Genomic DNA, 21,092 nt, shown 5'->3' with positions numbered 1-21,092 from the left:
CTGTCTGTGTGGGAAAAAAAACAGTGCAGATTTCGACATGACAGAATGGACCATTCCCTTGTGAGTCCTATACTATAGCGATAGGCCGTTTCAACTCTAACTTCATTCTGTACTCCCTGACCTTAACGACTGACGAGTGAAACCCCTGAAGCTTCCAAAAAGTTTTATCTCCTCGTCGACTCTCGACCAGCGTTCTCGGCCCAGTGTCACGCTGCCCGCGGCTGGGTCAGTTGCGTAAATTAAAAGATAAAAGTATGATTTGTTGATTGATCAAAATATACACACGGATGAATGGAAAATGAATATTTTACACAGTGTAGAAGACGGTGGTCAATAGGATGTGTTAAAAGATAAAAGCCGATGTCTTGATTGATTAAAATACTGTAGACTCATAGGCGAGTGACGTGGAGAGTGTAGCTAAACTGCCAGCGATATGGGTGTTATGGAACTGTAGCCTCTGGGGTGGTGGTAGGTGAGGTGTTTGTGTGGGCGCACGTTTGGCGGAGGGATTTGGGAGAGTGGAGAGGGATGTGGATGGATAGGAAGGAAGCACTTACAAGGGCAGGAGGGGTGACTTCTGCTGGATCTGGTAGGACAGGTACTCATCAGGCGGATGTTACAGGCAGGAACAGGATGTGGTGAGCGTGGAGGTGGAGGAATGTGGTGGCAGAGGCGCGGCGAAGTACCAGGATCAGAAAATGTTCAAATGTGTGTGAATTCCGAAGGGACCAAACTGCGGAGGTCATCTGTCCCTAAGCCGGCCGCTGTGACCGAGCGGTTCTGGCCACTTCAGTCCGAAACCGCGCGACTGCTACGGTCGCAGGTTCGAGTCGTGCCTCGGGCATGGATGTGTGTGTTGTCATTAGGCTAGTTAGGTTTAAGTAGTGCTAAGTTAGGCAAGTGGTAGACCTTGCACGAGCGCTGCAGCGTTTGCCGCCTTGGGTTCACTGTCACCGAACATTCTCCATGCAGTCCCCACTTGGGTACATACGATTTTCATCTCTTTCCAAAAGACTTTGATGTTGATGAGACGGTGCAAGTACATGTGGGATTGTGGCCCCGTCAACAGATATTCTACAGTGACGGTATTTCCAAACTGGTCTGTCGTTGAGAGAAATGTGTTTGTCGCCAGGGTTGACAACATAAATATATAGTGAAAAGTAAAGATGTAGAATGTTAGTAGCGTTCGTTTTACCTTATATTTTTGTTTGTTTGGATGAGTCATCTGACTGGTTTGATGCAGCCCTCCAAGAATTCCTCCCCTGTGCTAACCTCTTTATCCCAGAGTAGCAACCTACGTCCTTAATTATTTGCTGGATGTATTCCAGTTTCTGTCTTTCTGTACAGTTTTTATCCTCTACGGCTCCCTCTAGTACTATGGAAGTTATTCCGTGATGTCGTAACATATGTTCTATATACCCGTCCCTCTTCTTGTCAGTATTTTCCGTATATTCGTTTGCTCGTCGATTCTGTGGAAAACCACCTCCTTTTTTACCTTATCAGTCCACCTAATTTTCGTCTGTAGCACCACATCTCAAATGCTTCGATTCCTTTTTGTTACGATTTTCCCACACTCTGTCTTTCACTACCACACCATGCTGTGTTCCAGATGTACATTCTCAGAAACTTCTTCCTCTAATTAGTGCCTGTGTTTGATAGTAGTAGGCTTCTCTTGACCAGAAATGCCCTTTTCGCCAGTGTTACTGCTTTTGATGTCCTCATTGCTCAGACTGTCGTGGATTACTTTGCTGCCTAGGTAGCAGAATCCCTGAAGTTCATTTACTTCGTGATCACCAGCTATGATAAGAATCACGCTGTTCTCATTTCTTCTACTTTTAATTACTTTCGTCTTTCTTCGATTCACTCCCAATGCATATTTTGTACTCATTAGACTGTTCATTCCATTCAGCAGATCCTGTAATTCTTATTCCCTTTCACTGAGGTCACCACCGAACCTTAACATTTATATCCTTTCTCCTTGAATTTTAATCGCACTCCTGACCATTTCTTTTATTTCCACCATTGCTTCTTCGATGCACAGATTGAACAGTGGGGGCGAAAGAGTACCGGGTGATCAAAAAGTCAGTATAAATTTGAAAACTTAATAAACCACGGAATAATGTAAATAGAGAGGTAAAAATTGACACACATGATTGGAATGACATGGGGTTTTATTAGAAGAAAATAAAAACACCCCATATTGCTAGACGCGTGAAAGATCTCTTGCGCACGTCGTTTCGTGGTGATCGTGTGCTCAGCCGCGACTTTCGTCATGCTTGGCCTCCCAGGTCCCCAGACCTCAGCCCGTGCGATTATTGGCTTTGGGGTTACCTGAAGTCCCAAGTGTAATGTGATCGGCCGACATCTCTAGGGATGCTGAAAGACAACATCCGGCGCCAATGCCTCACCATAACTCCGGACATGTTTTACAGTGCTGTTCACAACATTATTCTTCGACTACAGCTGTTGTTGAGGAATGATGGTGGACATATTCAGCATTTCCTGTAAAGAACATCATCTTTGCTTTGTCTTACTTTGTTACGCTAATTATTGCTATTCTGATGAGGTCGGCCGGAGTGGCCGTGCGGTTCTGGGCGCTACTGTCTGGAACCGAGCGACCGCTTCGGTCGCAGGTTGGAATCCTGACTCGCGCATGGATGTGTGTGATGTCCTTAGGTTAGTGAGGTTTAATTAGTTCTAAGTTCTAGGGGACTGATGTCCTCAGAAGTTAAGTCGCATAGTGCTCAGAGCCATTTGAACCATTCTTATGAGATGAAGCGTCATCTGTCGGATATTTTTTGAACGTTTGTATTCTTTTGGTTCTAATAAAGCCCTATGTCATTCCAAGCATGTGTGTCAATTTGTACCTCTCTATCTACATTATTCCGTGCTTTATTCAGTTTTCAAATTTATACTGACTTTTTGATCGCCCGGTACATCCCTGTCTTACACACTTTTTAATCTGAGCACTTCGCTTTTGGTCGTCCACTCTCGATGCTCCCTCTTTGTCCTTGTACATATTGTACGTTACCCGTCTTTCCCTGTGGCTTATCCATATTTTTTAAAAGGCTTTAGGAGGTTTCACATAAAAAATGTGGAGTCATTACTTTTCAGTACGCCCTCGTACTTGTGTTACTGTGTTGAACCGTTAACGTAATATAACAGCTCTTAATGAGTAGATTTTGACAAGATTTTGAAACTGGTCAATAATTACACGGAATACTGAAAAAACTTGTTTCTCCTGGAAACCATTAGATAGGTAACCTGCTAGTCGGATCGGGTGGTGGTCTACTAAGTAGATATTTCCGACCTACTGTACGTGTTTTTTTCTGCCTGTGCTGTGATGTAACGCCGTCGTTTTCTCTGGTGTGTCCCGCAGTGCTGCTGAGCGAACCGATCGAGAACGACGAGCTGCAGTTCAAGACGCTCAAGATCACCGACTTCGGGCTGGCGCGCGAGGTGGACAAGACGACGCGCATGTCGGCGGCCGGCACGTACGCCTGGATGGCGCCCGAGGTCATCAAGACGTCCACCTTCTCCAAGGCCAGCGACGTCTGGAGGTGAGCCCCGCCAAGGCCGGCGCTCCTCTCCGCTGCTCAGCCACTCCGCCCTCACCCGGCCCCCGCACAGCGCCCGCTCACCACCCTCCCCGTCCAACATACTTCCGGCTCAAGTCGACACCGGTCCTCTGACGTTGTATTCACTACAAGATGCACAAACGGCATATCTAACAAATTTTATTATTTTTATTATTATTATTATTATTTTTTTTTTTTTTTTTGACCAACCGCTATTTGGAAAGTAATTCCGTACAGAAGGTCCGCATATGTACACGCTGGAACGTGGTTACTCTGGCTGTTCATTATCTTGAAACATGCATTATGGCACATCTTGCCCCCCCCTTCTAACAGCTTAACAGCCGTGTACCGCAGGTCTCTAGAGGAACGGAAGGTTCCAAATGATTGGAAAAGAGCACAGGTAGTCCCAGTCTTCAAGAAGAGTCGTCGAGCAGATGCGCAAAACTGTAGACCTATATCTCTGACGTCGATCTGTTGTAGAATTTTAGAACATGTTTTTTGCTCGCGTATCATGTCGTTTCTGGAAACCCAGAATCTACTCTGTAGGAATCAACATGGATTCCGGAAACAGCGATTGTGTGAGACCCAACTCGCTTTATTTGTTCATGAGACCCAGAAAATATTAGATACAGCCTCCCAGGTAGATGCTATTCTCCTTGACTGCCGGAAGGCGTTCGATACAGTTCCGCACTGTCGCCTGATAAAGTAAGAGCCTAAGGAATATCAGACCAGCTGTGTCGCTTGATTGAAGAGTTTTTAGCAAACAGAACACAGCATGTTGTTCTCAATGGAGAGACGTCTACAGACGTTAAAGTAACCTCTGGCGTGCCACAGGGGAGTGTTATGGGACCATTGCTTTTCACAATATATATAAATTACCTAGTTGATAGTGTCGGAAGTTCCGTGCGGCTTTTCGCGGATGATGCTGTAGTATACAGAGAAGCTGCAGCATTAGAAAATTGCAGCGAAATGCAGGAAGATCTGCAGCGGATAGGCTCTTGGTGCAGGGAGTGGCAACTGACCCCTAACATAGACAAATGTAATGTATTGCGAATACATAGAAAGAAGGATCCTTTATTGTATGATTATATGATAGCGGAAAAAACACTGGTAGCAGTTACTTCTGTAAAATATCTGGGAGTATGCGTGCGGAACGATTTGAAGTGGAATGATCATATAAAATGAATTGTTGGTAAGGCGGGTACCAGGTTGAGATTCATTGGGAGAGTCCTTAGAAAATGTAGTCCATCAACAAAGGAGGTGGCTTACAAAACAGTCGTTCTTCCCGCGAACCATACGCGACTGGAACAGGAAAGGGAGGTAATGACGGTGGCACGTAAAGTGCCCTCCGCCACACACCGTTGGGTGGCTTGCGGAGTATAAATGTAGATGTAGATCTAGCGCCTCTACCTGCACTGGAGAGCCAAAGAAACTGGTACACCTGCCAAATATCATGTAGCGCCCCCGTGAGCACGCAGAAGTGCCGCAACACAACGTGGCATGGACTCGACTTATGTTACAGTGGTGCAGCAGGGAATTGATACCATGCAACCTGCAGGGCTGTCCATAAAGCCGTCAGAGTACGAAGGCGTGGAGATCTCTCCTGAACAGCACATTGCAAGGCTCAATAATGTTCATGTCAGGGGAATATGGTGGCCAGCGGAAGTGTTTAAACTCAGAAGAGCGTTCCTGGAGCCACTCTGTAATGATTCTGGACGTGAAGGGGTGTCGCATTGTCCTTCTGGAATTGCCCAAGTCCGTCGGAATGCACAATGGACATGAATGGATGCAGGTGATCAGGCAGGATGCTTACGTACGTGTCACCTGTCAGAGTCGTATCTAGACAAGTCAGGGGTCCCACATCACACCAACTGCACGCGTCCCACATCATTACAGAGCCTCCACCAGTCCACTGTTGACATGCAGGGTCCATGGATTCATGAGGTCGTCTCCATTCCCATACACATCCATCCGCTCGACACAATTTGGAACGAGACTCGTCCGACCAGGCAACATGTTTCCAGTCATCATCACTTCCAGTGTCGGTGTTGACGGGCCCAGGTGAGGCGTAAAGCTTTGTGTCGTGCAGTGATCAAGGATACACGAGTGGGCTTTCGGCTCTGAAAGCCCATATCGATGATGTTTAGTTGAATGTTTCGCACGCTGAGACTTGTTGATGACCCAGCATTGATATCTGCAGCAATTTTCGGAAGGGTTGCACATCTGTCACGTTGAACGATTCTCTTCAGTCGTCGTTGTTACCGTTCTTGCAGGATCTTTTTCCAGCCGCAGCGATGTCGGACATTTGATGTTTCACCGAATTCCTGATATTTACGGTACACTCGTGAAATGGTCGTACGTGAAAATCCCCACTTCATCCCTACCTCGGAGGTGCTGTGTCCTGTCGTCCGTGCGCCGACTACATCATCATGTTCAAACCTGCCATTGTAGCAGCAGTAACCGGTGTAACAACTGCGACAGACACTTGTTCTCATATATAAGCTTTGCCGACCGCAGCGCCGTATTCTGCCTGTTTACATATCTCTGTATTTGAATACGCATGCCTATACCAGTTTCTTCGGCGCTTCAGTGTCCATGGTACGAGAAATCTTTTCAAGTCCCAAATATCTATCGTGTATATATGCAGACTGTAGCGACTAATGAAAATTTGTGCCAAGTCCAGCATTCGAACCAGGGTCTCCTGCTTAGCAGGCAGATGCCTTAACCTCTGCGCCACCATGGCGCAGTGGCTTTGCACAGCTGCACGAACTACTCTCACGCCTCCCTCCTCAATTCGAATCTAGATGATGTTTGACATTCATTTGAATAGAGGATCTATGCCTGAGTTTCACGCAGCATCCCCCATTTCCTTCGATGCTAAGGTGGCATTCCAATTCCGTTGGAGAGTCTTTGTAATGCTGTCCGAGTTTAGGAGGAATAGCAGTTGGGCTGAGACGTGAATGGGAATTTCGATCGAGGGGGGGGGGGGCGTGCTGGGGTAGTACTCGCCACTGTGCCAGGGTGTAGTAGTGGTCAGCGCGTCTGCCTAGTGACCAGAAGACCCAGGTTCGAATGCCAAGCTTGGTACAAATTTTCATTCATCGCTTCAGTCTGCATATATACATCATTTCTAGCACAGTTGTTCTCTTTCTGGAAAGTAGACAATGTCGGCCATGTGACAAAATCAAATAGGGGTAATGCAGGAGTAGGTTTAACAATGAATAAAAAAAATAGGAGCGCGGGTAAGCTACTACGAACAGCATAGTGAACGCATCATTGTAGCCCAGATAGACACAAAGCCCAGGCCTACCACGGTACTACAAGTTTATCGATATTAGGAAAAGGAAGAGGAGGAAAAGTAGTAGGTGAATATGGAATTGGGGGGGGGGGGGGGGGTAACGAATCAAAGAGGAAACCGCCTCGTAGAATTTTCACAGAGCATGACTTAATCATAGCTAACATTTGGTTCAGGAACCATGAAACATGGTTGTGTACGTGGTAGAGGCCTGGAGACACTGGCAAGTTTCAGATAGGTTATGTAATGCTAAGACAGAGATTTAGGAACCAGGGTTTAAATTGTAAGACATTTACAGGGACAGATGTGTACTCTGACCACAATCTATTGGTTATGAACTGTAGATTAAAGCTAAAGACACTGCAGAAAGGTGAGAATTTAAGGAGATGGGACCTGGATAAACTGAAAGAACCAGAGGTAGAAAAGAGTGTCAGAGAGGGCATTAGGGAACGGTTGACAAGAACGGGGGAAAGAAAGACAGTAGAAGAAGAATGGGTAGCTTTGAGAGATGAAATGGTGAAAGCAGCAGAGGGTCAAGTAGTTAAAAAGACGAGCGCTAGTAGAAATCCTTGGGTAACAGAAGAGATATTGAATTTAATTGATGAAAGGAGAAAGTAGAAAAGTGCAGTAAATGAAGCAGGCAACAAGGAATACATACGTCTCAAAAATGAGGTCGACAGGAAGTGCAAAATGGCTAATCAAGGATGACTAGAGGATAAATGTAAGGATGTAGAGGCATATATCACTAGGGGTAAGATAGATACTGCCTGCAGGAAAATTAAAGAGACCTTTGGAGAAAGAGAACCATTTGTGTGAATATCAAGAGCTCAGATGGAAAACCAGTACTAAGCAAACAAGGGAAAGCAAAAAAAGTCGAAGGTATATATAGAGGGTCTATACAAGTGCGACGTACTTGAGGGCAATATTATGGAGATGGAAGTGGACGTAGATGAAGATGAAATGGGAGATATGATACTGCGTGAAGAGTTTGACAGAGCACTGAAAGATCTAAGTCGAAACAGGGTTGCATTAGAACTACTGATAGCCTTGGGAGATCCAGCCACAACAAAACTCTATCATCTGGTGAGCAAGACGTATGAGACAGGTGAAGTACCCTCAGACTTCGAGAAGAATATAATAATTCCAATCCCAAAGAAAGCAGGTGTTGACAGATGTGAAAATTACGAAACTATCCGTTTAATAAGCCACGGCTGCAAAATACTAACAAGAATTCTTTACAGAGGAATTGGAAAATTGGTAGAAGCCTATCTCGGGGAAGATCAGTTTGAATTCCTTAGAAATGTTGGAACACGTGAGGCAATACTGTCCCTACGACTTATCTTAGAAAATAGATTAAGGAAAGGCAAACCTACGTTTCTGGCATTTGTAGACTTAGAAAAAGCTTCTGACATTGTTGACTGGAACACTCTCTTTCAAATTCTGAACGTGGCAGGGGTCAAATAGAGGGAGCGAAAGGCTATTTACAGTTTGTACAGAAAGCAGATGGCAGTTATAAGAGTCGAGGGGCATGAAAGGGAAGCAGTGGTTGGGAAGGGAGTGAGGCAGGGTTGTAGCCTACCCCGATGTTATTCAATCTGTACACTGAGCAAGCAGTAAAGGAAACAAAAGAAAAATTTGGAGTAGGAATTAATGAAATTTGCTTCGACTAGGGTAGGGGTGAGCAGGAGGCACATTGTGTGCTATTAATTGTGTGTTGATGGGCAGGTGGGATATGCTGCAGGGGATTTCATGCCCACAATGACCGCTACAACCGTCCACCTCTATATCTGGAACCAGCCAGACAGCTTTTCAGCAAGAGGATGCGCTCACATCCTAAAATCAAAAATTCTTTTTTAGCTTCCCATTCTACTTTGTCCATTTTTGGACTCTGGGTGCCACAAATTAAAAAGCGCTTCGTCTGTTTCGTACTTTTTATTAATTTTGTAGTTTTTGGAGCACCAATTCCCTTAACTAAATTATTCAGAACTAAAATTAGTTCTTATTGCCCCTATGGTGTGTGAAACATTCATTGACTTCACATATTACCTCTTCAGCGCTTTATAAATTGCTTTACACGTTTCTGGAATTATTTTGGTTAATGTGCTGTGTTGTAAACTAGAGTAGCTATCTCCTATATCAAGAAATCGCAGTGTCACACCTTGCCTGTATTCCGCGCATATAGCATTCTTCAAGAGAGTATTGTGTAATATGAAAAGGCACCTTACTGAGCAAATACAGAGTACACACTCGTCCATTCGTAAGTAATAAATAAGACTTGACGTCCTCCACTTGCAACTCTCGTAACTAATTTTGCTGAATTCTTGTATTATCTCTACGTAATACCTTCCGCTTATCTCTACGTAATACCTACCGCTTCACCCAAATATTTTTCCTTCTTTTTCGCCGCATTTCTTCCAAATTCACACACGATGCAATTGTGGTACTCGCAACTGCAAGTTGTTCTCCGCCATCTTGAAATTTGACGAAAAAGTGCAATACCCCTTTTAAGAACCACGTCAAAGATCTTTGTCAAAGAAATTTGAAGAATATTTGGTCGTATTTCTTCGTCAAAGAAATATGATATTGCAATACCGGCCTTACTCGCTCGGCTGTGGAGTTCTTGAATACTAGCGACCCAAAAAAGTGTATAAACACGCCTATAATTTTCAAACTTGGTTTGCTCGAAAACAGTTTAGAGTTGCGTCTTACTGTTTACGTATGTTCAAGTCCTAATCGTACCCTACACACCATGTCAGTATGAATGAAATTGGGGAGGGTATGTTGGTACGGTCCCTTCACAGCCTTAACTGTGATGCGCCTGAGGGGTAGGCAACTAGGCTGCGTTACGTACCTTATGGAAGACGCAGCATGCACCGACAAAATTTCGGAGGTTGTTCAGCGATATTTCGTGACTAGTTTGCTGTAAGGGACCCGTGATCTTTGGTGGCTCCTAACGTATGTACGTTCGTACTCTGTAAACTTCTGTAAAGAGCACGCTAGAGGGTCTTTCCCGTTGCAGCAGTTATTAGGGCTTCTGCCGTTCCATTCACGTGTGGAGCGCGGGAAGTATGATGTCTTAAACACTTCTGTACGCGCTGTAATTAGTCTGATCGCGTTCTTGCGATCCCTACAGGAGCGAAATTTGCAGGCCTTCCGACTAGCGTTGCCCAGAAAGTAATGCAACGCATTTTTTTCCTCAGACGTTATTTATCGAAAATAATGAGAATTACACCCACGAAAGAATGGCGTTTTATCTGCACACACTGTTTTTCCACGTAATCACCGTACCGTTCTGTGGCCTTCCTCCAGCGCGAAACAAGGGCGTGTATGCACTGTCGGCACCCATCCTTGTCCTGGTGGTGGAGCCAGTGCTTCACTGTGTGAATCGCCTCCTCGTCGTCCTCAAAATGTCTTCCACGAATGGCATCCTTTAATGGCCCAACAAGTGGAAGTCCGAGGGGGCTAGGTCAGGTGTGACAGCCGTGTATGGTCTCTCCGACCGCTGCAAATCGTGGAGCTCCGCCGAACCGCCTTCTGATGACCTCACCCGCCGTGCCCTGCAACTAACTGTATTTCTCATAACATATAAGCTTTCACGGCCGGCGTCTTCATTAATTAAAACTTCCGGGCTGAATTGCCGTGGTCCACATATAAAACTTCTTCTCCTTCCTGACGTTTCGTTGCCTACTGCGGGCAACATCTTCTGAGGTGAGTCGGCGACTGGCTGTTAGGCGCTGGAGGTCCCGCTTATATAGAGCGCTTAGATGGCGCCACCACTCGTCATGTGCTTTCGACTTTAAAACTCTCTCTGGCTAGTGCCATCTCTCTCGATTACAGGTAATCGATTGTCACTTCGTTGGTACAAAGTCGACCATCATATCTTGTCTAGTTTTACCTTCTTCTTTTTTATTAAAATTAATTTCGTGCTTGTAGATCTCTATAGCTTCTCTATACATGCGGGTATAATAATGTGAGGTCCTAGCTATCACGTTTGTCTCACAAAATTTTTTTTTTCGTGATCACCGTCTTTGAAAACGTGTTCCGCTACAGCTGATTTGTGTATTTTTCCGAATCTACAGTTCCTGTGTTCCGTTAGGCGAGTATTAACACTCCTTTTAGTTGTTCCAATATATAAACCATGCCACAGCTACACGGAATTCTATACACCTGGGGTGGCTAAGGGGTTTCGTGCGTCTTTCACAGATCTTAAACTTTCACTAATTTTCTTGGTAGGTCGAAAGATTGTCACCACTTGAGACTTGGCCAAAACTGTACCAATACGGTCCGTTATGTTATGAATAAATGGAAGAAAAACTTTTCCAGGCGACGGTTGTTGTTGTCGTGTATTTCCGGACACTTTTATTCTACGGTGGAGTGCTCGATCTATTTCGTTGTCAGTCCGCCCATTTCTCTTGAAAGCCGTTCGCACATGGCTTAATTCATCTTGCAAATAAATTGGCTCACAGATGTTATTAGCCCTGTCCACTAACGTTTTTATGAGTCTCCTCTTCTGCCTAGGATGATGATTCGAATTCTTATGTAGGCAACGATCGGCGAGTGTGTCTTTCCTACGTACCCTGTGCCCTGAAGTCCGATATGCCTGTTTAATAACCAATACATCCAAAAAAGTTAGTTGTCCACTACTCCATGGTGAATTGTATCTTTGGATTGAAATTGTTTATGTGCACCAAAAAATCACTTCGTTCCTCTTCAGTATGATTCCATATCACAAAGGTGTCATCCACGTATCGATACCATTTCAGAGGGCTTTTTTTGGCCGACTGCAGCACTTGTTGTTCGAAAAATTCCATAAATAGATTAGCAATGGCTGGGCTCAGAGGGCTACCCATGGCCACCCCATCAATTTGTTCATAAAACTCGTTGTTATATTGAAAATAAGTCGAGGATAGACAATGTCGAAACAAAGCTATTATATCAGTAGGAAGCATATCAGCTTTGTAAGAAACAGCTTCGTGAACAGGGACCATGGTGAACAGGGATAGTACATCGAAACTGACAAGGATGTCGCTTGGACTAACTGTGATCTCCCTCAGTTTTTCGATAAGATGCATGGAATTTTTAATATGAGTGTCAGTTTTACCTATATACGGTTGCAACAAAGAAGCAAGATATATAGGCAGCTCTTGTGTAGGAGCCCCAATGGCACTTACTATTGGTCTCAATGGGACATTGGGCTTGTGTATCTTAGGTCACCCATACAGTTTAAGAGGGTAAGCTTCCGTTTTGCAAATATATTTTTTTTATTCTGTGGGAATGGAAGAGCTTTTTATTAATCGCTGGGTAGCACTTAACACTTTCGTTGTAGGGTCCTTTTTCAGTTTTTTATAGATGGTAAGATCCAAGAGGTCACTGATCTTTTTATGATAATTCTCACTCTTCAGCACGACAGTAGCACTACCGTTATCAGCAGTAAGTACAATAATATTCCTGTCCCGTTACCTGTTGTTGAATGTTCTTGAATGTAAGCAGGCTCTCTCAGGACAGTTTACGTTCTGTCTTCAAGGGTCTACAATGTCAGTCTTATCATCCGCAGCTCGTGGTCTAGGCGCAAGCGTTGCTGCCTCTGGATCATCGGGGCTCGGGTTCGATTCCCGACCGGCTTGGGGATTTTCTCTGTCCGGGGACTCGGTGTTTGTGTTGTCCCCATCATATCATCATCATCATTTGTGCGAGTAGCTATATTGGATGGTTAAAAGAAAATAGACTGTGTAATAATTGGAACTTTTACGGGCGCTGGTGACCGCGCAGTTGAGCAACCCACAAACCAATCTTCATCAGTCTTATCGGAGTATCCGCCACGCTCTCCCAGGAAACCAACAAATCTGTGCCCTATCGTGCTACTCTTCTTTGCCGCTAGGCCACCAGGTCCGACACGTATATACATACCTCACCTATAGGCTGTGAAGAGCCAGTTTGCGAGCATCAAAATGTGTGATATATAGGGCCCTATCTTCCGATTGCATTGACTTAGAAGCTTAAATTACTTACTCCGCTAACTGACCGTAGTTATTAGTATATGACACTAATTTTAGCTTGATACGTAGACCCGTTCCTCAGAAAAAGGGCCGTTAACACTGGGACCGACGGGCAGACAGACAGACAACGATGCTACTTGCTACGGTTCCCCACCATGCAAGCCTCCGTGGTCCGTCGTACGGTGTGATAGGTAAACGACACTGCACGCTCGAGATCTCAGGCCAGCTTCCAATAATCTCTCCTCGACGGTTCGTGGTGACACTTTATGAAACTAAGAACCTTCAACATCGCATCGCGTCAGCAATCGTTGGTTAATATATTAAAAAACTAAAAATCCGCCTCGATTGCGAAAAAAGCACCTAGTGTTAACCCAGGTTTCGGCGTAGATAACTACACCTTCTTCAGGGCTCTACTTATGCGGAACACCTTGTGCAAACGGCTCATGCGCCGAGCCCCCCCAGTTAATATCGAGTTACTTTATGCCGAGGTTAAGGGCTTAAAACTGCATGTTTTGGAAGAAATGCAGATCTTTAAGCATCTGCAACATGCCAAAGACAATATCCTTGACGACCATCTCCTACTAAGAAACAGAAATTTTTTTGAAGGTTTCGCACCTTTAATTTGTTCTTCATACTTGTAAATCTGATGATCTGGGGATTTTCACATGCGTGCGCTGATAGGCGAGCGCAGTTGGGCAAGCCGTTCATCATCTTCCTTTTTATCCTCATTTTCCTGTTACGATGAAGGTGATTTTAGCCCGTTCAACACCTCACGTTTTATCCCTGTATCTTTGTTACCACGACGTCTTTAGATGACGTCCCCTCAGCCCCCCCCCCCCCCCCCCCCCGGCTAACTACTGGCTTTAGGTGTAGTTTTTAAGAGTTCCTCCTGTTGTCATAGGTAGCTTCATATATGTTTCTTTCCTAGCATAAGCAACCGGGTGCGGTTATTTTTAGGTTTTATCTCCTATTTAGCTCGTCACTTATTCTATCCATTCCAATTTTTTGATATACGTTGATCCACGGTTGGGAATATATGGGCTGTTTAGCCCCGACCCATGTATAAACTTTCTCGTATCGTATGCGCATGCGCATTCAAGTAACTTACCTTGTCTTGCGCATGTGTATAGGTAGCGGGTCGGGCTTGTAAGTGAGCGACCGTTTGTAGCTGCAGTTTATGGCGGGTCATGGCCCATCGAACATAGGCCGGTGTGAGGTGGAGCGTACACTATTATGTTAAGTAGTGGTTTTGACTTTGTACATATGTACTGTTTGTGTTTTCCTTTTCTTTTTCGTTTATAAATGTATAGCTATGGTGTTCTTTCAGTCACTGACAAAGGTCTTCTTAGGCACTTGTCTGTTTTATTGTTGTTCTGAAGAAGGTGTAGTTATCCACGCACAAACCTGGGTTAACACTTAATACTAGGTGCTTTTTTCGCAATCGAGGCGGGTTTTTAGTTTTTTAATACTTTCTGAAACTTCTGCCCAGAGTTGAGCTGTTGACGTCCGTCTGTTCGCCGGAGCCCACGAACAGTGCTGTGATCTTTTGGCGGTGTTGTGGTTTTGGAGGGACTCGGTCCTCCACTTGCTGCCACACTGTGCTCCTTAGTCCATCTCCCCCCCACTGGTTCTGCACTCGTCAGCTCTGTGTGCACGATGCTCGCGTGTCTCTCATGCTGGTGGTACGTGGCGAGACTCTGCACGTGCGCGTCGTCTGGGCATGTTGCCTTGCAGTTTCTACTTGAAAATGGCAAACTGAAATTGAATAAAACCGCAAACAGCTCTTAAGTGATGATTTAATGACGTCAGGTTTCGTTGACTGCTGACCGGTTGCAGTTCTCTCTCCCTCGCGGCAACCAACTACAGGTGCCTCGTCCCTTGCACTATTCACCCATTGCTCTGCCGGTTATTATTTGTTGACCACTTTCCCTCTTCCTGGGGTCGTATTCCGTGATTACGAACGGCGAGGGCGCCTCTGTGTGCTGATCTGCGTGACACCATTAATGACTCGATGATAACGGCTTTAACACAGCGAAAACAGTCGTGCTTAAATCATTAATAAACAGCTGTTTGCGGCCGTATTCGAGCTCAATTTACCATGAATCTCAACGCCTGTGGCTGCCCGTATTGTAAACTGTATCTAACGAAAATCTTCCAATAACGTTGGACGTAGCCAGTTGCCGTTATATATTGAATCAATATTCAAATGGTTCAAATGGCTCTGAGCACTATGGAACTTAACTTCTGAGGTCATCAGTCCCCTAGAACTTAGAACTTAAGTAGTTCCGCATTAGGTGGGACTGACGGATGACACCGAAAAGGTACAAAGAAGGGCAGATCGTTTTGTATTATCGCGAAATAGGGGAGACAGTGTCACAGACATGATACGTGAATTGGAGTGGCAATCATTAAAAAAAAGGCGTTTTTCGTTGCGACGGGATCTTCTCGTGAAGTTTCAATCACCAGTTTTCTCCTCCGATTGCGAAAAAATTCTGTTGCCACCCACCTACTTAAGGAGAAATGATCATGGCGATAAAATAAGAGAAATCAGAGCTCGCACGGAAAAATTTAAGTGCTCGTTTTTCCCGCGTGTCTTTCGAGAGTGGAACGGTAGAGAGACAGCACGAAGGTCGTTCATTGAACCCTCTGCCAGGCACTTTATTGTGAATAGCAGAGTAATTACGTAGATGTAGATGTAGATGTTCTAATATGGCCCATTGCCATCCATAAAAATTCCATAGTTGTCTTGCAACATGATGTCCATGAAAGGCTGAAAATGGTCTCCAAGTTGCCGAATGTAACCTTTTCCAGTAAATTATCGGTTCAGTTGGACCAGAGGACTCAGTCCATTCCACGTGAACACAACCCAAAACGTCACCGAGCGACCACCAGCTTGCACAGTGTCTTGTTGTCAACTTGGGTCCACGGCTAGTGGGGCCTGCGACACACTCGAATGCTATCACCAGCTCTTACAAACTGCAGTAAGGACTTAAAAGGACTCATCCGACTACACCACCATTTTACGGTCGTCTAGGGTCCGACCGATGCGGTTACGAGCCCAGGAACGGCGTTTGCAAGTTCAAATGGTTCAAATGGCTCTGATCACTATGGGACTTAACATCTGAGGTCATCAGTCCCCTAGAACTTAGAACTACTTAAACCTAACTAACCTAACGGCATCAGACACATCCATGCCCGAGGCAGGATTCGAACCTGCGACCGTAGTGGTCACGCGGTTCCAGACTGAAGCGCCTAGAACCGCTCGGCCACAAAGGCCGGCGAATCAATATTCTTCTTTATTGAAAATAGTCCCGCATATGGATGAAATTTAAATAAAAATATTCCACTGTATAAAATATATACAGAAGTAACTTTACAGAATTGGAAGAAAAAATGTCACGCTATGGGAATACCAATAAATGATAGAACAATATACTCGTTACAATTTGCAGATGACCAACTGATTATAGCCCAAGACTATGAGGACATAGAGTATATGACCAGAAAATTGATTCAAGAATATAAAAAATCAGGTCTAAATGTAAACATGAATAAAACAAAGTACATGGTAATTGGTGGAATGAATGGAGACTTAATATTAGAAGAAGGGATGGGAACAATAACAGCTACTGAGGAATATAAATATTTAGGTGTGAAAATTACAAATGATGGGAAACAGGACAAAGAAATTAGATCAAGAATAAATTCTGGAAAGACGACAATCTCTTTATTGAATGGAATTCTCTGGGACAAACACATAACAACTGATAACAAAATAAGGATTTTTAAAACAATAGTTAGGAGCATTATTACATATGGTTCAGAAGTGTGGACAACAAAATCGCAACTGAAATCAAAATTATTAGCCACAGAAATGGATTTCTGGAGACGTTCAGCAAGAATATCAAGACGAGAAAGAATAAGAAATGAAGTAATCAGAGACAAGATGAAATGTAAAAATTCAATTATTGATTTCATCGAGCACAAACAACTTAAATGGTATGGACACATCAGACGAATGGAACAGGAAAGGCTACCAAAATGCATAATCGACTGGGTGCCAATTCGAAGAAGAAAAAGGGGACGACCACCTGATACATGGATACAGGGAGTTCAGTCAGCAATGAGGAAGAACAACATTCCTGAAGATTTAAGGACAAATAGAGAAGAGTGGAGAACAATAATTAGTGACTTACTGTAATCTAGAATAGGTGCTGGAAAAATGTACTCACATTGTAAATCCAGAATAATAATAATATTCCACGGGAGTGAAAGTACTGGAGCATGAGTTTGTATAGCGTTCGGCCGAGGTGTTCATGCTGTAGCAGTTTCCATTTCCGCCCGTGTGGCGGCTACAGTGGATGAGGTGGGTGTAATTCTGCGAGTTTAGCGGCCTAGACGCGTAACAGGGATAAAGTTGTAGAGCTTCACGGCAGTGCGGCAGCATCGAAACTGTCAGTGCGACCGATAGGGGTGGCGCAGTCGTCAAGGCACGGGGCGCGTTCGCGCCACGACGGCGCTCCAAAAACACCCCTCCGGCCATCCGTGTTCAGGTTTTCCCTCAAATGGCTTAATACGAATGTCGGGGTGTTTCCCTTGAAAGCGATCGGCCACTTTCCTTCGACAATCAGAGCATGAACTCCATGTCTAAAGATTTATTCGTACGCGAGGCTTTACACGTTAGTCCTCCTGCTTATGTCTGACCTTGTACACGGTGTCCACGTGAAATCTCCATGGCTTTTAAATGCAATTAAAAAAACCAGTCAAGTTCTGAGGGTTCCGTACAAACTTAATTATGTATACTCGTATACACTTGAACCGTGCCGGCCGAAGTGGCCGTGTGGTTCTAGGCGCTGCAGTCTGGAACCGCGACACCGTTACGGTCGCAGGTTCGAATCCTGCCTCGGGCATGGATGTGTGTGATGTCCTTAGATTAGTTAGGTTTAATTAGTTCTAAGTTCTAGGGGACTAATGACCTCAGAAGTTGAGTCCTATAGTGCTCAGAGCCATTTGAACCATTTGAACCGTGATTTTACTTTCAAAACCTTTTCTTAAGAATTTACTTTATTTACTAGCGATTCATCAAGAACATTAACACATTTAATGACACTATGTGAGCGTGGAAGTAGTTGCCAGTGGGTAACTGATGAAAACAAATTTCTTTCAACAAATGGAAATTTTATTCCTAAAAAACCCTTTCCAAAAAAAAAAAAAAAAAAAAAAAAAAGTCAGATTTAAAAATTATAATCAGAAAGCACCCTCTAAATATCAAGTTACGATTTATTCAGAGGCAGAAAGAACAAATTTTTGATAGTATGAGCTTTCGGGCTGAGAAGCTTGCCGCTCCCTTTTAGCACGGCCGTAGTCACGACCGCTCACAACAACCTCTGAAAGACTACACTGGTGCAAATCTGCAACATACCAGATTACTTTAAACTAAAAATTTTAACAACTCACACAAACACATAAACTATGCACCCCGTAGGAGGGATCGAAATGGTACAAAACACTCACATTTAAGAAAATTACTTGCCACCGAAAGTGCAACTTGTTTTTAAAGAAAACTCTTACGGTGGAAGGGTGGCAACTTTGTATACTAAAATGACCATTTAAATAAAAACCCATGAAATGCAGTCTTACCTAAAATATACAAGGTTAGCCAAACATGCTCTACATTACACGTATACCGCCTCTCAAGATGATAGGCAAGATAAAGACATATTTCAGGAATTCGGCTTTTACACCTTAAGCAACAGATTCGTTAACACCGAATCCAACAAACATGGTAGAGGCAGCTATTAACGTACGACAGACAGACAGACACACAGAGAGACAGACACTAACTGTCTAACAAATGCGCACGAGAGACAGACCAGCAACTGGTGACGCTAGACTGACCCAGCCTCACTCCGACTGATCAACTGCCTCTGCCGAGCTGATAGCGCCCCTTAAATGCACGTGAACAGGCGACCTTTCCCCTTTCAGACCAGAGGGAGACACCAAAAGCTGCGATTACGCCACCGCGAGAAACGGAGGGCGACTGCTTCACACAACGCGCTGCGGCGCGCTCTTCAAAACAGCAATTTTTACCACGGCTCAACACTGATGCAACAAAGTCGCAACACCAAAAACTAATTAATGTAGACTAAAGACATTTCGGGAATACCTTCGTATCGATAATATATTTAAACGATTAACATTGCAAGATCACAGGTTAATGTAAGCACGAGATAATCCATCGAAAATGTTAAATGCTGGTACATTAATAATCTGAGTAACCGCCAGAATGTCGAATGCAAACACGCAAATGTGCATGCATTGTGTTGTACAGGTTGTGGATGTCAGTTTGTGGGATGGAGGTCCATGCGTGTTGCATTTGGTTGGTCAATACAGGTACGGTTATCGCTTTTTCTGGGTGACGCTGGAGTTGTCGCCCAATGATGTCCCCTGTGTACTCGATTGGAGACAGATCTGGTGATCGATCCGGTTTGTAGCCGAGCGTTATACTGTTGGAAAATACTCTCTGGAAAGCTATTCATGAATGGCAGCACAACTCGTCGATTCACCATATTGACGTACAGATGTACGGTCTGGGTGCGTGGGGTAACCTCGAGAGTGCTCCTGCTGTCGTACGGAATCGCACCCCAGACCGTAACTCCAGGTGTAGGTTCACACGTGCCTACCACGCTGGCAGCGTGGTTGCAGGCCCTCAACTGGCCCACTCCTAACCAACAAGCAGCCATCACTGGCACCGAGACAGAACCAGCGTTCATCAGAAAACACAACAGACCTCCACCCTGTCCTCCAGTGAGCTCTCGCTTGCCACCACCGAGGTAGCAAATGACGGTGGTTAGGATACAGTGGACTTCACGCCACAGGGCGTCTGGATCAGAGCTGTCCCTGAAGTACCAGATTTGTAACACTGGTGCCAACTGCTGCTAAAATTGGTTCTGCAGATGCAGTACAATGCTCCAGAGCCCAGCACTATACAGGGTGTTTACAAAAAGGTACGGCCAAACTTTCAGGAAACATTCCTCACACACAAAGAAAGAAAATATGTTATGTGAACATGTGTCCGGAAACGCTTACCTTCCATGTTAGAGCTCATTTCATTACTTCTCTTCAAATCACATTAATCATGGAATAGAAACACACAGCAACAGAACGTACCAGCGTGACTTCAAATACTTTGTTACAGGAAATGTTCAAAATGTCCTCCGTTAGCGAGGATACATGAATCCACCCCCCGTCGCATGGAATCCCTGATGCGCTGATGCAGCCCTGGAGAATGGCGTATTGTATCGCAGCCGGCGACAATACGAGCACGAAGAGTCTCTACATTTGGTACCGGGGTTGCGTAGACAAGAGCTTTCAAATGCCTCCATAAATGAAAGTCAAGAGGGTTGAGGTTAGGAGAGCGTGGAGGCCATGGAATTGTTCCACTTCTACCAATCCATCGGTCACCGAATCTGTTGTTGAGAAGCGTACGAACACTTCGACTGAAATGTGCAGGAGCTCCATCGTGCATGAAGCACATGTTGTGTCGCACTTGTAAAGGCACATGTTCTAGCAGCACAGGTAGAGTATCCCGTATGAAATCATGATAACGTGCTCCATTGAGCGTAGGTGGAAGAACATGGGGCCCAATCGAGACATCACCAACAATGCCTGCGCAAACGTTCGCAGAAAATCCGTGTTGATGACGTGATTGCACAATTGCGTGCGGATTCTCGTCAGCCCACACATGGGGATTGTGAAAATTTACAATTCGATCACGTTGGAATGAAGCCTCATCCGTAAAGAGAACATTTGCACTGAAATGAGGATTGACACATTGTTGGATGAACCATTCGCAGAAGCGTACCCGTGGAGGCCAATCAGCTGCTGATAGTGCCTGCACACGCTGTACATGGTACGGAAACAACTGGTTCTCCCGTAGCACTCTCCATACAGTGACGTGGTCAACGTTACCTTGTACAGCACCAACTTCTCTGACGCTGACATTAGGGTTATCGTCAACTGCACGAACAATTGCCTCGTCCATTGCAGGTGTCCTCGTCGTTCTAGGTCTTCCCCAGTCGCGAGTCATAGGCTGGAATGTTCCGTGCTCCCTAAGACGCCGAACAATTGCTTCGAACGTCTTCCTGTCGGGACACCTTCGTTCTGGAAATCTGTCTCGATACAAACGTACCGCGCCACGGCTATTGCCCCGTGCTAATCCAT

At 44.8% G+C, this 21,092-nt stretch overlaps 1 protein-coding gene across 1 annotated transcript in view; it reads left to right on the top strand.

The window, feature by feature from the left end:
• LOC126425305 (mitogen-activated protein kinase kinase kinase 10-like) overlaps positions 1–21,092 on the top strand; it is a 731,045-nt gene that overhangs the window by 553,927 nt on the left and 156,026 nt on the right. The window contains exon 2 of the mRNA XM_050088284.1: positions 3,380–3,560. Within this exon, the coding sequence (XP_049944241.1) occupies positions 3,380–3,560 (181 nt within the window). The remainder of the gene's footprint in view (positions 1–3,379; positions 3,561–21,092) is intronic.

Source organism: Schistocerca serialis, chromosome 10, assembly GCF_023864345.2.
Source record: "Schistocerca serialis cubense isolate TAMUIC-IGC-003099 chromosome 10, iqSchSeri2.2, whole genome shotgun sequence".
NCBI lineage: Eukaryota > Metazoa > Arthropoda > Insecta > Orthoptera > Acrididae > Schistocerca > Schistocerca serialis.
This window is presented reverse-complemented; position numbering and strand designations above follow the sequence as displayed.